General features: G+C 43.5%; 1 protein-coding gene across 10 annotated transcripts in view; it reads right to left on the bottom strand.

Moving 5' to 3' along the window:
* The window catches only part of bmpr1ba (bone morphogenetic protein receptor, type IBa), a 602,440-nt gene that overhangs the window by 74,665 nt on the left and 513,453 nt on the right, over nucleotides 1-14,322 (bottom strand). For all 10 annotated transcript variants that reach the window (XM_063046872.1, XM_063046868.1, XM_063046873.1 and 7 more), the window contains 2 exons: nucleotides 13,448-13,550; nucleotides 2,796-2,898 (listed from right to left, as the gene is read on the bottom strand). In XM_063046872.1, the coding sequence (XP_062902942.1) occupies nucleotides 2,796-2,898; nucleotides 13,448-13,550 (206 nt within the window). The remainder of the gene's footprint in view (nucleotides 1-2,795; nucleotides 2,899-13,447; nucleotides 13,551-14,322) is intronic.

Below are 14,322 nucleotides of genomic sequence, written 5' to 3'. Positions count from 1 at the left end.
CTCGGTACCCATTTCCAAGCACCTTAAAAGTATGCCCCCTTGTGTTAGCCATTTCAGCCCTGGGAAAAAGCCTCTGCCTATCCACATGATTAGAGCCCCTCATCATCTTATACACCTCTATCAGGTCACCTCTCATCCTCCATTGCTCCAAGGCCGAGTTCACTCAACCTATTCTCATAAGGTATGCCCTCCAATCCAGGCAACATCCTTGTAAATCTCCTCCCCACTATCTCTGTAGGATCCACCTCCTTCCTGTAGTGAGGTGACCAGAACTGAACACAGTTCTCCAAGTGGTGTCTGACCAATGTCTTGTATGGCTGTGACATTATCTCATGGCTCTTGAACTCAATCCCACAATTGATGATTGGTGAACACACCATACGCCTTCTTAACAACACTGCCAACCTGCGCAGCAGCTTTGAGTGTCCTATGGGCATGGACCTCAATTGCTCCTTCCTAGCAATCTTATAATTTACGTGAGCTCTAACAGTACCTAGATTCTTGAACCTTTTGTAAGCTTTTCTTTTGTTCTTAACTAGAATTTCCACATCCTTTGTGCATCATGACTCTTTAACCCTACCATCCTTTCCCTGCCTCAATGGAACATACCTACGCAGAACTCCATGCAAATGTTCCCTGTACAATTCTGCTGTGCATTTCCCCGAGAACATCTGCTCCCAATTTATGATCCCAAGCTCCTGCCTAATAGCATCATATTTCCCCCTACCACAATTAAATGATTTCCCCAAATTGTCTGCTCCTATCCCTCTCCAGCACCATGGTGAAGGAGATAGAGTTGTGGTCACTACCTCCAAAATGCTCTCCCTCCAAGAGATCTGACACCTGACCAGGTTCTTTTCCCAATACCAAATCAAGTATTGGTCAAGTAATGGGAATTTCTCCTCCCGGGAAGGGGGGAGAAGATGGCAGCACGACGACAGCGCGCGTGACCACTTCAGTGATGAATATCTGTTATCTGTCAAGTAGGGGACCGTGCACAATCCTGATTTGATGGAGACAGACGTGAGAGCACAGCCGAACATCTGGAAAACTTCTGAAATGCCTGCTTTGCTGCTGCTGCTACTGTGTGCTAACCGGAATCTCCGGAGCTGAAGGCCCCGAAATCCTCGGCTTTGCGTGTTTCAGCGGCCGGGGAGAGGTCAAAGGCGCTTGGCAGAGGATGGCGCTCGGGAGGCTGTATCGGAGACGCTGGTTGGAAGCTTGGAGTTTCAGACGGATGAACTCAGTGTCGACTGTGGTCGGCTGCTTCCAAGGTACCGGCAAGTTGACGGTGCCTGGAGGTTTATGGCAGGGAGCTTCTCCCTTTTGCCGCCTACTTTTGGGGACTCGGGAGTCGATCGACTCGGGACTTTGAGACTTTTTTTTACTGTGCCTATGGTCTGTTCTTTATCAAATTATGGTATTGCTTTGCACTGCTGTAACTATATGTTATAATTATGTGGTTCTGTCAGTATTAGTCTTTGGTCTGTCTTGTTTTCTGTGATATCACTCTGGAGAAACATTGTATCATTTCTTAATGCATGTATGCATTTCTAAATGACAATAAAAGAGGACTGAATGTTCTCATAATCTAAAAAAAGGTACAGCCTCTCCTCTAGTTGGCTTACCTATACAGTGTGTCAGGAAATCTTCCTGAACACACCTAACAAACTGTACCCCATCTAAAGCCCTTGTGCTAAGTAGATGCCAGTCAATATGAGGAAAGTGAAAATCTCCCATCACAACAACCAGATTATTATTGTTTATTCTTCATAATTGTTGAATGCCGGTTTTTTGTTGCATGCTGTGCTCAAACACCACAGCAAATATCTGATACGTATCAATGTGTATGGCGAACAAATTGTATTCTGCATTCTGTTATGCTTTTCACTTGTACTACCTCAATGCAATGGTGTGATAAATGATCTCCATGCTAAACTAAATTTTCCACTGTATAATATCTCTGCCATGGATGGTCTCAAGTCTACTGCAAAAGGGGGAGGGTTGGGCATGGGGCTAGCAACCCCATCACATTAAAAAAAACCAGTGCTACAGAAATACCAACAGATGCCCCAAAGACCTCATCCCTGGGAGAGGAAGGATCTTTGACGATGGGCTACTGCTATGTCCTGGTCTGTGGTTCCCCTTTAACCTGTTTTGCAGTTCCCTGGGACTCCCACAATTACCCTTCCATTGCCGACACCTCCTGGGGACTGCCTAAAAACAAGGCCACTCCCACTCCTTCTCTCCCATTTTGCAGCTAGCACTACCACACCACACATCACGTTTTTCCCCTTTACCTTAATTTAATAAACATTTTTTGTTTGTAATTTCTGTTGCCGCTGGACTCCTTACGTTACTTCTTGAGAGCCAAGGTTGTAACAGGTGCACATGGGGACAATTTGAAAGATTGGTCCCAGGATAGAGAATTCTGGTGAGCCGCTGTCAGTGGGCAACGCCACAGTAGGGGTGATGGGCTAAGAAGAAGAAGAATCTTGGTCTAATAATAATCCTATCACCGATAATTAATTATGAAAAGGAGGCCAGAAGGTCTTCTGCATCAATGGGGTTGTGCTGTCGCTTTGCCACTGCTGATTGTTGGACATTCAGAGTCCAGGTTGCCCCTTTTGAAAACCAAACCACAGAGTTTTAGTTGTTCCAGCACCTTGCCCATAAAACCTTATTTTTTTCCCCTCTGGTTCTAATTTGGTTGGCAGTATCTAATAAATACTGTTCAGAATCAGGTGATCTTAGGTTGTTAGATGTTGGGTTGTTAGGTTGTTCATTCACATTACCTCTCATGTCTTGGGGTGGAAGCGTAGGGTGCAGATCTCGATTGCAGAAATCTCGATCGGTGCAACATTCGATGGCTCGCCGCTGGGATGACTTGGGAGTGTCCTTAACGACAAAAGAGGGAGAGTGAATTAAAAAGGTTAAACTGGTGGGAATGTTCACATCTCATGTAAATATTTATTCTTCCTCCATCCCCTTCCATCTGTTTGGGTAAGTCATCCTTTCCATTTCATAAGATCTCAACTCGGACATATTTTTAAAATAGAGGGAGGGGAAAATTTTCCAACAGAGAGGATAAGGAAGAGGGAAGCAATGAAAAACCATTGAAGAGTCATGGCAGGAAACAAATACTCCATAGACGCTGCCTGAGCAGATGAGTTCCTCTAGTATTTTGCACATGTTGCTAAAGATTTCCATCATCTGCAGTCACTCTTGTGCCATACGCACACATCTCCAGTTAATCAATCAAAAAAGACTACCTCGTTCACCTTACAAAGGTATATAAGATCATACGGGTCACAGATAGGGTGAATGCACTGTCTTTTTCCCAAGAGTTGCCAAATCAAGAACTAGAAGGTATAGGAAAGGTGAGAAGAGAGAGAGATTTAATTTTTTTTTCACACAGGGTGGTCCATATATGGAAAGAGCTACCAGAGAAAGTGGCTGAAGCAGGTACAATAACACATTTTCAATGATCATTGGATAGATACATGGATGGAATTTAGAATGTTAAGGGCCAAATGTGGACAAATAGGACAAGCTTGAATGGGCATCTTGGTTAGCATGGACCTGAAGGACCTATCACTGTGTTGTGTTACTTGATGATCTCATTTTTACCGTAATCTCATTTACAGGCAATAAAGCTCAGCTCTCATTTAGTACCTTATCATAATCTCTGTGTGTTCAAAATGCTTAAAGTGAATAAATGGACTTAAAGCTTGATACAATATAGGATAGCATCCCACTTTATAGTTCCCCATCCACAACCATTCACCCATTCACAGCTGCAGCTTGTACCACTGCAAGGTGCACTACAGCAACTCACCAAAACCCCTTAGACAGCACCTTTCAAATCCACAACCTCTAACAGCTAGAAGAACAAGGGCAGCAATTCATGGAGAACGCCAGTACTTCCCTCCAAGCTCAAAACTATCCTGCCCTGGAATTATATTACAGTTCCTTCAACATTTTGGGTCAAAGTCCTGGAACTCCCTCTCTAATAGCACTGGGAGCCTACACATCAGTGACTGAGTGTTTCAAGAAGACAGCTCATCACCACTTTCTCAAGGATAACTAGGAATGGACAATTAATTCAAACAACAGGAATTCTGCAGATGCAGGAAATTCAAGCAACACACATCAAAGTTGCTGGTGAACGCAGCAGGCCAGGCAGCATCTCTAGGAAGAGGTACAGTCGACGTTTCAGGCCGAGACCCTTCATCAGGACTAACTGAAGGAAGAGTGAGTAAGAGATTTGAAAGTGGGAGGGGGAGGGGGAGGGGGAGATCCAAAATGATAGGATAAGACAGGAGGGGGAGGGATGGAGCCAAGAGCTGGACAGGTGATTGGCAAAGGGGATATGAGAAGATCATGGGACAGGAGGCCCGGGGAGAAAGACGGGGTGGGGGGGAAACCCAGAGGATGGGCAAGGGGTATAGTCAGAGGGACAGAGAGAGAAAAAGGAGAGTGAGAGAAAGAATGTGTGTATAAAAATAAATAACGGATGGGGTATGGGGGAGGTGGGGCATTAGCGGAAGTTAGAGAAGTCGATGTTCATGCCATCAGGTTGGAGGCTACTCAGACAGAATATAAGGTGTTGCTCCTCCAACCTGAGTGTGGCTTCATCTTTACAGTAGAGGAGGCCGTGGATAGTCATGTCAGAATGGGAATGGGATGTGGAATTAAAATGTGTGGCCACTGGGAGATCCTGCTTTCTCTGGCGGACAGAGCATAGGTGTTCAGCAAAGCAGTCTCCCAGTCTGCGTCGGGTCTCGCCAATATATAGAAGGCCACATCGGGAGCACCGGACGCAGTATATCACCCCAGCTGACTCACAGGTGAAATGTCGCCTCACCTGGAAGGACTGTCCAGGGCCCTGAATGGTGGTAAGCGAAGAAGTGTAAGGGCATGTGTAGCACTTGTTCCGCTTACAAGGATAAGTGCCAGGAGAGAGATCAGTGGGGAGGGATGGCGGGGACGTCCGGTGCTCCCAATGTGGCCTTCTATATATTGGCAAGACCCGACGCAGACTGGGAGACCGCTTTGCTGAATACCTAAATGGGAGAATGGATCAGCTCATGACAAAATAGCAGAGCAGACTCGATGGGCCGAATAGCCAACTTCTGCTCCTTTGTCTTATGGTCTTAGAATACACAAAGCTGAGATAAATATTAAATAATATTAACAAATTAACAAATAACAAACCCATAACATCCCTCACACACACTGTCTCTTCATCATTTTTAATTCTAATGGTCCCAAATTATATTACTTGGCATTCGTGTAGATGAAACTGTTGACACATAGTGAAGGTTATTAGTCCCCGGTTTAATTTCCCGATGGAAGTATATATTCTGGCATTTAGAAAGGGAAAAGTTTCCTAAAGGGAAGTTTCCCTTTCCTTTTGTATCCTTATGAATTTTGTATTTGTATTTATGCAATTTATATAATATTAATAAAAATATTGAAAGAGGAAAGAGAAAAGTTCAGACAAGTCTTTAACATGAGGATTTTTAAAAACAAGTTTTCAACATCTTGATTGAATAATTTGATCAATAAATTAAATCAACAAAGTGGACAGAAATTACACTAATTGATCCTGAGGGGCAAAGTCTAACTGACCTGTGTAAGCGTATTAGAGTTTAAATTTGAACGAAAAAAAAACTGGATGGAGTCTATACATAGAAACGTAGAAAACAGGTGCAGGAGTAGGCCATTCGGCCCTTCGAGCCTGCACCACCATTCAGTATGATCATGGCTGATCATCCAACTCAGAACCGTGTACCAGCCTTCCCTCCATACCCCCTAATCCCTTTAGCCACAAGGGCCATATCTAACTCCCTCTTAAATATAGCCAATTAACTGGCCTCAACTGTTTCCTGTGGCAGAGAATTCCACAGATTCACCACTCTCTGTGTGAAGAAGTTTTCCCTCATCTCAGTCCTAAAAGGCTTCCCCTTTATCCTCAAACTGTGACCCCTCGTTCTGGACTTCCCCAACATCGGGAACAATCTTCCTGTATCTAGCCTGTCCAATCCCTTTAGGATTTTATACGTTTCAATCAGATCCCCCCTCAAACTTCTAAATTCCAACGAGTATAAGCCTAGTTGATCCAGTCTTTCATCATATGAAAGTCCTGCCTTCCCAGGAATCAATCTGGTGAACCTTCTTTGTACTCCCTCTATGGCAAGAATGTCTTTCCTCAGATTAGGGGACCAAAACTGCACACAATACTCCAGGTATGGTCTCACCAAGGCATTGTACAACTGCAGTAGTACCTCCCTGCTCCTGTACTCAAATCCTCTTGCTATGAATGCCAGCATACCATTCGCCTTTTTCACTGCCTGCTGTACCTGCATGCCCGCTTTCAATGACTAGTGTATAATGACACCCAGGTCTCGTTGCACCTCCCCTTTTCCTAATCAGCCACCATTCAGATAATAATCAGTTTTCCTGTTTTTGCCACCAAAGTGGATAACCTGACACTTATCCACATTAAATTGCATCTGCCATGAATTTGCCCACTCACCTAACCTATCCAAGTCACCCTGCATCCTCTTGGCATCCTCCTCACAGCTAACACTGCTGCCCAGCTTCATGTCATCTGCAAACTTGGAGATGCTGCATTTAATTCCCTCATCTAAGTCATTAATATATATATTGTAAACAACTGGGGTCCCAGCACTGAGCCTTGCGGTACCCCACTAGTCACAGAGCATTTCAATGCAAATTTAATGATACATATGGCTTATACTGGTTTATATTATCATACCCCTGTGAATTTGTGCAGACAAGACAATGATGCATAATTTTTCTTCTTATCCACTGCATATCTCTAACTGCCCTGTGAAGTTGATGAGAGCTGTTCTGTCTTGTAGTTTTCTAGATTACTTGAACATTAAGTCATATAGAAAGCAGACCAGGAGTGGAAAGCAGAGTTCCTTCCCTAAAGGAGATTTGGTCAAACAGTTTAGTAATGACTGTTGTCCCAGATTTATGTGATAAATTGAATTCAGATTCAAGCTTCAAGCTGGTTTGTTTACAGAGGTGAAATTATTTCAGGATATCCCACAGATAAAGGAAAACACTTACGTTACACTTGTACAAGTGCATATTACAACAGTACAAATTACTGGTGAGACACGCTTGGAGTATTGTGTGCCCTTCTGATCACCCAACACTAGGAAGAATATAATTAAATTGGAAAGGGTGCTGAAAACATTCACGAAAATGTTACCAGGGTTTGAGTTATAAGGAGGTCGGATGGAATTTTATTTTCTCTAGTGCAGAAAGACAAGTACTGACCTAATAGGAATTTACAAAATTATGAGTGGCACAGATAAGATGAATGGTCACTGTCTTTTTCTCCAGGCACAGGTTTAAGGTGAGAGGGGAAAGATCATCCACACTAGACCGGATAATTTTGAAAATGCTGGTTTCACGTAAAAATGATAGGCGTCCACACCAGGCGTTTTTCAAAATACCTCTGTCCACATTAGGATGGATATTTGGGCAAATCTCCTCCTACTGGGCATGCGCAGGACACACAGAAAACAAGTGAAGAGGAAACGGTATACTTGGTGCGCATTTGTCCAGTTGCAGACTAGAAAAACTTAAAAGAAATTTGCCAAACGAAAGACTTGATGCGTGTTTGTCCAGAAACATTTCCTACACCCATAGTCTCTTCACCGATGAAATGAACGACAGCTACAACTAAATCCAATAAGGCTTGTTACTGGGCAAAAGTGAAATTTGCTGTTACCTCATTTGTTTGCTTTTACATTTGCCATGTATTTGTGTACTATTTTGCTGTATTTAACATGTGCAATAAAACGAGTTACTGGGCAAAAGTGACAATTGCATCTATTAAACATTTGCACAAGCAATACATTAATAAATCACCTTGTTAAATGTATAAAACATTTCTGCATCAGTGTTATCTTGTATTTCCATACAATGTTACACATCTATTGTCAGATATTGTTGTTGTGGTGTTGGAGGTTGTGTTCAAGAAAACAATGAAATGCCGCACTGCCCCCACCATTTGTTCCGGAGCACGTCATGACAACGTTTTTAACGTTAGCCAGTTACCCCGTACACACAACAGCCAACCGACGTTTTCAGATTTAAACACTCTGGATAATGAAAAGCTCCATTTTCGGGGGAGGAAAACACCATTTCAGTGTGGACAGAGGGCCAAAACGAAGAGAAAAAGCATTGCTTACGGATTTATCCGGTCTAGTGTGGACGTAGCCTAATGAGACAGGAGGAGCAACCTCAGGTATATGGAACAAGTTGCCAGAAGAAGTGATAGACATGGGTACAATTACACTGCTTAAAATACATTTGGACAGGTACACAGATAGAGCCGAACACAAGCAAATGGGTCTAGCTCAGGTAGGCAACCTTACCAGCATGGACAAGTTGGGCCAAAGGGCCTGTTTCTATACTGTATAACTGTATGACTCCATAACACTTTCACTAACTGCTGGCTATTAATGCAAATACTAAGTCTAGGCTTGTAATAACAGTGGTGTCTCTGGACTGAGTACTTCCTCTCTGACATAGCAGGTTTAAGTCCTAGACCGGAGGTGTGAACAGAAAAACAGCTAAGACGATCGCTCCGAGGTAGTTTTGCACTCCCTGAGTTGCTAACTTTTGGATATGAACAATTTCTGGGCACAGTCCTCAAGGGGCAGACTGTTCCTGGCGATTAATTATTCCTTGACAAAATCTGGCCAATGTCACATTCCTGAGTAAGATTTTACTGTGAACAAATCCGTTTTCAGGTCTCAACGTGCAAAACATCAATTGTCCCTCTGCCTCCACAGATGCTGCCTGACTCATTGAGTTCCTCTAGCAGTTTTTTTTTGCTCCAGATCCCAGCATCTGCAGTTTTTTGTGTTTCCTTACTACACTGAAGTTCTAATCTAAACTATTTACCAACTATTCTGCGAAGTTGCAGATTACACTATATAAATGCAATTACCACTATTCTCATTTACTGCACGCTGCAATGCATTTCACAGTGGGGCAGTTGTGGGCCTGCAGATCAACACAGTAACCAGGCTGGCACAGAAAATGAACACAATTGCAAGAGTCTACAAAAGACTGCACCAGGGAAAGACTGGCAAGGTGCAGAAGTGCCAACCCTCATTTGAAGTTTGACATCTTATTAATTGGTCTTCAAAAATGTCTACGTGTCCCGGATTTAAAAAAATAAGGGGCCAAACAGTCAGCATCAATAAATACCTCCCCTAAAAATTTTGACCTCGGGTGGTCTGTGCTATGTAACAAGTCTGCCACAACAAGTGAGGAATTATGCGTTGCTCAATCTGCAGGGAACCTGCACTCTGCAATGCTGGCACAGCACAGTCATTACACATGCACACAATTACGGTTCCAAAACCTGGAGCTGAAATCCTTCCTGTTCACTCTTGTGATTTATGCACCAGCAGATCTGTGTGAAATCTGGTTCCAATATGCAAGGATCAGATTGATTACACCTGCTCATGTGAAATTGAGGTTTTATAGTATTGTGTGCCACTAGCTTACACTACACAGGTTCCACACCAATGCTCACCTTCAAGATTAACTATTCCAAACTGCAGTGGACCCTGGACACTGGAAAATCTCTAGCTGGTCAGACGGTGGGGAGGCAGACAATACAACCCTCAGGGCTAAGTGTGTCCTGAAGATCCACCTGCAGGATTGGTCTGGTTTCAGATCATTTCTCCAGATTTACTGTATGTCTTTATAGTTAACCCCTGGTACCCCAGAGTAGCATAGAGTGAAGCTGAAGGGATGCAAGTGAACGTTAACAGGGGAAACTGATTGCCAGTAGGGGATAGAGTTACACAGCATGGAAACAGGCTCTTTGGCCCAACTCATCCATGCTGACTTAGATGTCCAACCAAATTAGTCCCACTTGTTTGCATTTGGAAACATAGAAAACCTACAGTACAATACAGGCCCTTCGGCCCACAAAGCTGTGCCGAACATGTCCTTACCTTAGAAGTTACCTAGGGTTACCCATAGCCCTCTATTTTTCTGAGCTCCATGTACCTATCCAGGAGTCTCTTAAAAGACCCTGTCATATCCACCTCCATCACTATTGCCGGCAGCCCATTCCACGCACTCACCACTCTCTGCTTAAAAACTTACCTCTGATATCTCCTCTGTACCTACTTCCAAGCACCTTAAAACTGTGCCCTCTTGTGCTAGTCATTTCAGCCCTGGGAAAAAGCCTCTGACTATCCACACGATCAATGCCTTTCATCATCTTTGACACCTCTATCAGGTCACCTCTCATCCTCCGTCGCTCCAAGGAGAAAAGGCAGAGTTCACTCAACCTTTTCTCATAAGGCATGCTTCTCAATCGAGGCAACATCCTTATAAATCTCCTCTGCATCCTTTCTATGGTTTTCACATCCTTCCTGTAGTGAGGCAACCAGAACTGAGCACAGTACTCCAAGTGGGGTCTGACCAGGGTCCTATATAGCTGCAACATTACCTCTCGGCTAAGCTCAATCCCACGATTGATGAAGGCCTTCTTAACCACAGAGTCAACCTGCGCAGCAGCTCTGAGTGTCCTATGGACTCAGATCCCAAGATCCCTCTGATCCTCCACACTGCCAAGAATCTTACCATTAATACTGCATTCTGCCATCATATTTGACCTACCAAAATGAACCACCTCACACTTATCTGGGTTGAACTCCATCTGCCACTTCTCAGCCCAGCTTTGCATCCTATCAATGTCCCGCTGTAACCTCTGACAGCCCTCCACACCTCTGACAGCCCTCCACACTAACCACAACACCTCCAACCTTTGTGTCATATGGCTCCCATCCCTCTAAATCTTTCTTACCTATGTACTTGTCTAAGTACCTTTTAAACACTGTTATTGTACCTGCATCAACCTCCTCCTCTGGCAGCTTATTGTATGGATAAATCATCAGTTTCCTGTTAAATCTCTTCCCTTTCACTTTAAACCTTAATACATCTCTGTAAGGTTACCCTCATTCTCCTATGCTTCAATGAATAAGGTCCTATCCTATTTAACCTCATTCTATAATTTAGTCTCTTGAGTACAGACAACAACTTTGTTTCAACAGGCGTAAGTAACTGGGAAAAGATTATCCAGAAGTTTTCTTTTCCTTAATGGCAATTGGATTATCTTGATATTTTCCCCATCCTGTCACAAAAAATCACTTGGCTGAGGAATGGTTTGGAAGAGATTAAGAGGTGTCTAGCAGTCTGCTCTAGTGATACTACTCCATTGCCAAGTTAGACTAGTCCATAAACATTGTGTATCCACAGAGAATTAATAATGATGTATTTGATTCTGTCCCTCATGTGCCAGAGCTGCCTTCTGCTAGATAAAAAACTAAAGCAAAGGATTCTTGCTAATGTAAAATTTGCCATGGCACTATTACTAAAACAGAAGATCAGTTCTCCCAATATTCTTGCCAAAATTAATTCCTCAACCAACATGACCCACTGAAAAATTACCTGGCCATATCATCCTGCTTGTGTTGGTGCATGGCCAAGTGGTTAGTGATCTGAAAGTCGCTAGTTCGAGCCTCAGCTGAGGCAGCGTGTTGTGTCCTTGAGCAAGGCACTTAACCACACATTGCTCTGCGATGACACCGGTGCCAAGCTGTATCAGCCCTAGTGCCCTTCCCTTGGACAACATTGGTGGTGTGGAGAGGGGAGACTTGCAGCATGGGCAAATGCTGGTCTTCATACAACCTAGCCCAGGCCTGAACCCTGGAAACCTTCCAAGGCACAAATCCATGGTCTCACAAGACAAACGGATGCCTATATTTATCACCTTGCTGTTTTTGGGTTCTTGATGTGTGCACATTGACTTTGTATTCTTTGAGATACAGGACAATAACTAACTCTTCCAGTCCAATGAGCTCGTGCTATCCAATTGCACCTATGTGGTCAATTAACCTTCTAACCTTTTATGTCTATGGAATGTGGGAGGAAATCAGAGCACCCATAGTAACCCACATGGTCATGAGGAGAACATAAAAAACTCCTTACAGACAGCAGCAGGAATTAAACCCAGGTCACTGGTACTGCAAAGCATTATGCTAACCACTTTGCTACTGTGCTACCACCCCCCAAAAGAAAACAAACAAATTGCTGGAGGAATACAAGAGGTTCATTCAAGAGTCTAACAACAGTGGGATAGAAGCTGTGTATCTCCCATGTCATAGTGTCATGGTATCAGGTAAGCCCAGATGAAGCCAGATGCATGATAAAGACGTCTTCACTAAGCCTTCTATGACCACAGAATGTGAACACTTCTACTTTTCCACATCCCTCTGCACAACAGCTTGCTGATGTCTTTCACCACATAAGTTATAATCTGAACCTCTATTTTCCTTCCAAAATGTATGAACTTACATTTACCAACATTGCACCCCCTCTGCCAGAATCTTAGTCACTCACTTAAACTATCTGTGTTTCCATGGCTCTGCTGCCCTTGATATTCTGTGTTGGGCACGTGGCCAAGTGGTTAAGGCATTCGTCTAGTGATCTGAAGGTCGCTAGTTCGAGCCTTACCTGTGGCAGTGTGTTTGCATCCTTGAGCAAGGCACTTAATCACACATTGATCTAGTGTCTATGCGAGGAGTGGCGCCCCACACAGACTTCCAATCTGCGCCTTGTAAGGCATGAAAATGCCCAACGTAGGTCTCTCGTGGTCTGAGTCGACGTTCCCCCCCCCCCGCCCACCCCCCCAGTGGCTTAGACGAGCATTTTGTACTTGGTACACAATATATTTATTGTGTGCTAGTAGCAGAGGCAAAAAGTGTTTCAGGTGCCAAATGGTTACAGTTCAAGTGAACTTTATCCTGGATCAAGCTTCTTAGGTTTTAGTAGAGAGTATCCCATCACACTCCCAACTTGTGCCATGCAGATGGAGGAAAAGCACTGGTGTGTCAGGAGGTGAGTCACTTTCCATGGGATATCCAGCCTCTGATCTGCAATTACAGCCACAATATTTCTGTGGATGGTCTGGTTTTACTGTATTTCCAGCTAATGGTCATTCCCAGGATGTTGATGGAGGAGCAGTAAATGGAACAATTCTAGACTAATCAATCCATCCAGATGAAGTCTCTCAGCCTATAATGTTGATCGTCCATTTCCATGGACAGATGCTGTCTAACCCACTGAGTTCCTCCGCATCTTGTTTGTTTCCTAATCTTTATAATGGTAATTAGAAGGTCGACTATACAGGTGTGTTAAAGCATCCTTGATTAATACTCCTTGAGATCCTTGGGAGCAATGTCAATCATAAAGTGTCTCTCTGTGAAAGAAGAATATTAATATTTTCTTTAAGCAATCTCCTCCTATGACCATGCAGCAGAAAACTCAGAAGGAAAGGCTTCAAGAGAACCCGTTTAGCAAGGCTACTCACCCGACACTGGAAGTCTGAACCCTCCTTGCCTAGACACCCAGAGGTGATGACATGCCCTCCCGAATCACCTTCTTCCATGATGGTGAAACAGTAACCATCTGTTCTGAAGACACAAAAACATAATTACAATGAGCTGCCTGCAGACAACAAAATGTTCTCCATTCAACCCAAGAAGATGTTCTTCGAGGTTATCAAGATTATAGATGGCATGCACTTGGTCATTCCAGAGAGGAAACGGGACAATCAGTGGCTATCCAGTTCTAGGTGCCTCAGCAGGGGGAAACATCTCTGCTTCCACCCTGTCTCCCCGAGTGGTTAGGGTGATATCAATTAATTTCTGTTAATAACCTTCTGCCAGTTGGTAGCAATGTTCTTGTGCACTTTGAACTCTAGAAAGGACAAAGACACATTTTAGCTTTTAATAGAAAAGAAACCTTCACGTTATGAAAATGCAATTTTTAAGCAGGATTCCTAAACCTAGTGGTTCTCAACTTTTTTCTGCTTGTGGTCCACTTGTGACTTTCAGGTACCTCTGCATCCCCCACCTTACATAGTCTCCATTAGTTGCTAAAGTTTTTTTTGTCAGCTGTACTAATTATTTTAATATAGAGTCAGCATGCTGCCTGGATTAGACGGTATATGCATAGAAGGAGAGACTAGACAAATGTGGGTTTTATCCTCTGGAGTGTTGGAGACGAACAGAAATTTATAAGATTATGAGAGGCATGACAGAGTAGACAGCCAGTATCTTTCTCTCTGTGTTGAAATATCTAATACTAGAGGGCATGCACTGAAGGTGAGAGAAAGCAAGTTCAAAGGAGATGTACAGGACAAGCTTTTATAACATGGAGTGGTGTGTGCCTGGAATGTATTGC

This window comes from Mobula hypostoma, chromosome 4 (assembly GCF_963921235.1).
Source record: "Mobula hypostoma chromosome 4, sMobHyp1.1, whole genome shotgun sequence".
Classification (NCBI taxonomy): domain Eukaryota; kingdom Metazoa; phylum Chordata; class Chondrichthyes; order Myliobatiformes; family Myliobatidae; genus Mobula; species Mobula hypostoma.
Note: the sequence above shows the minus strand (reverse complement) of the source record. Positions and strands in the feature narration are given on the sequence as shown.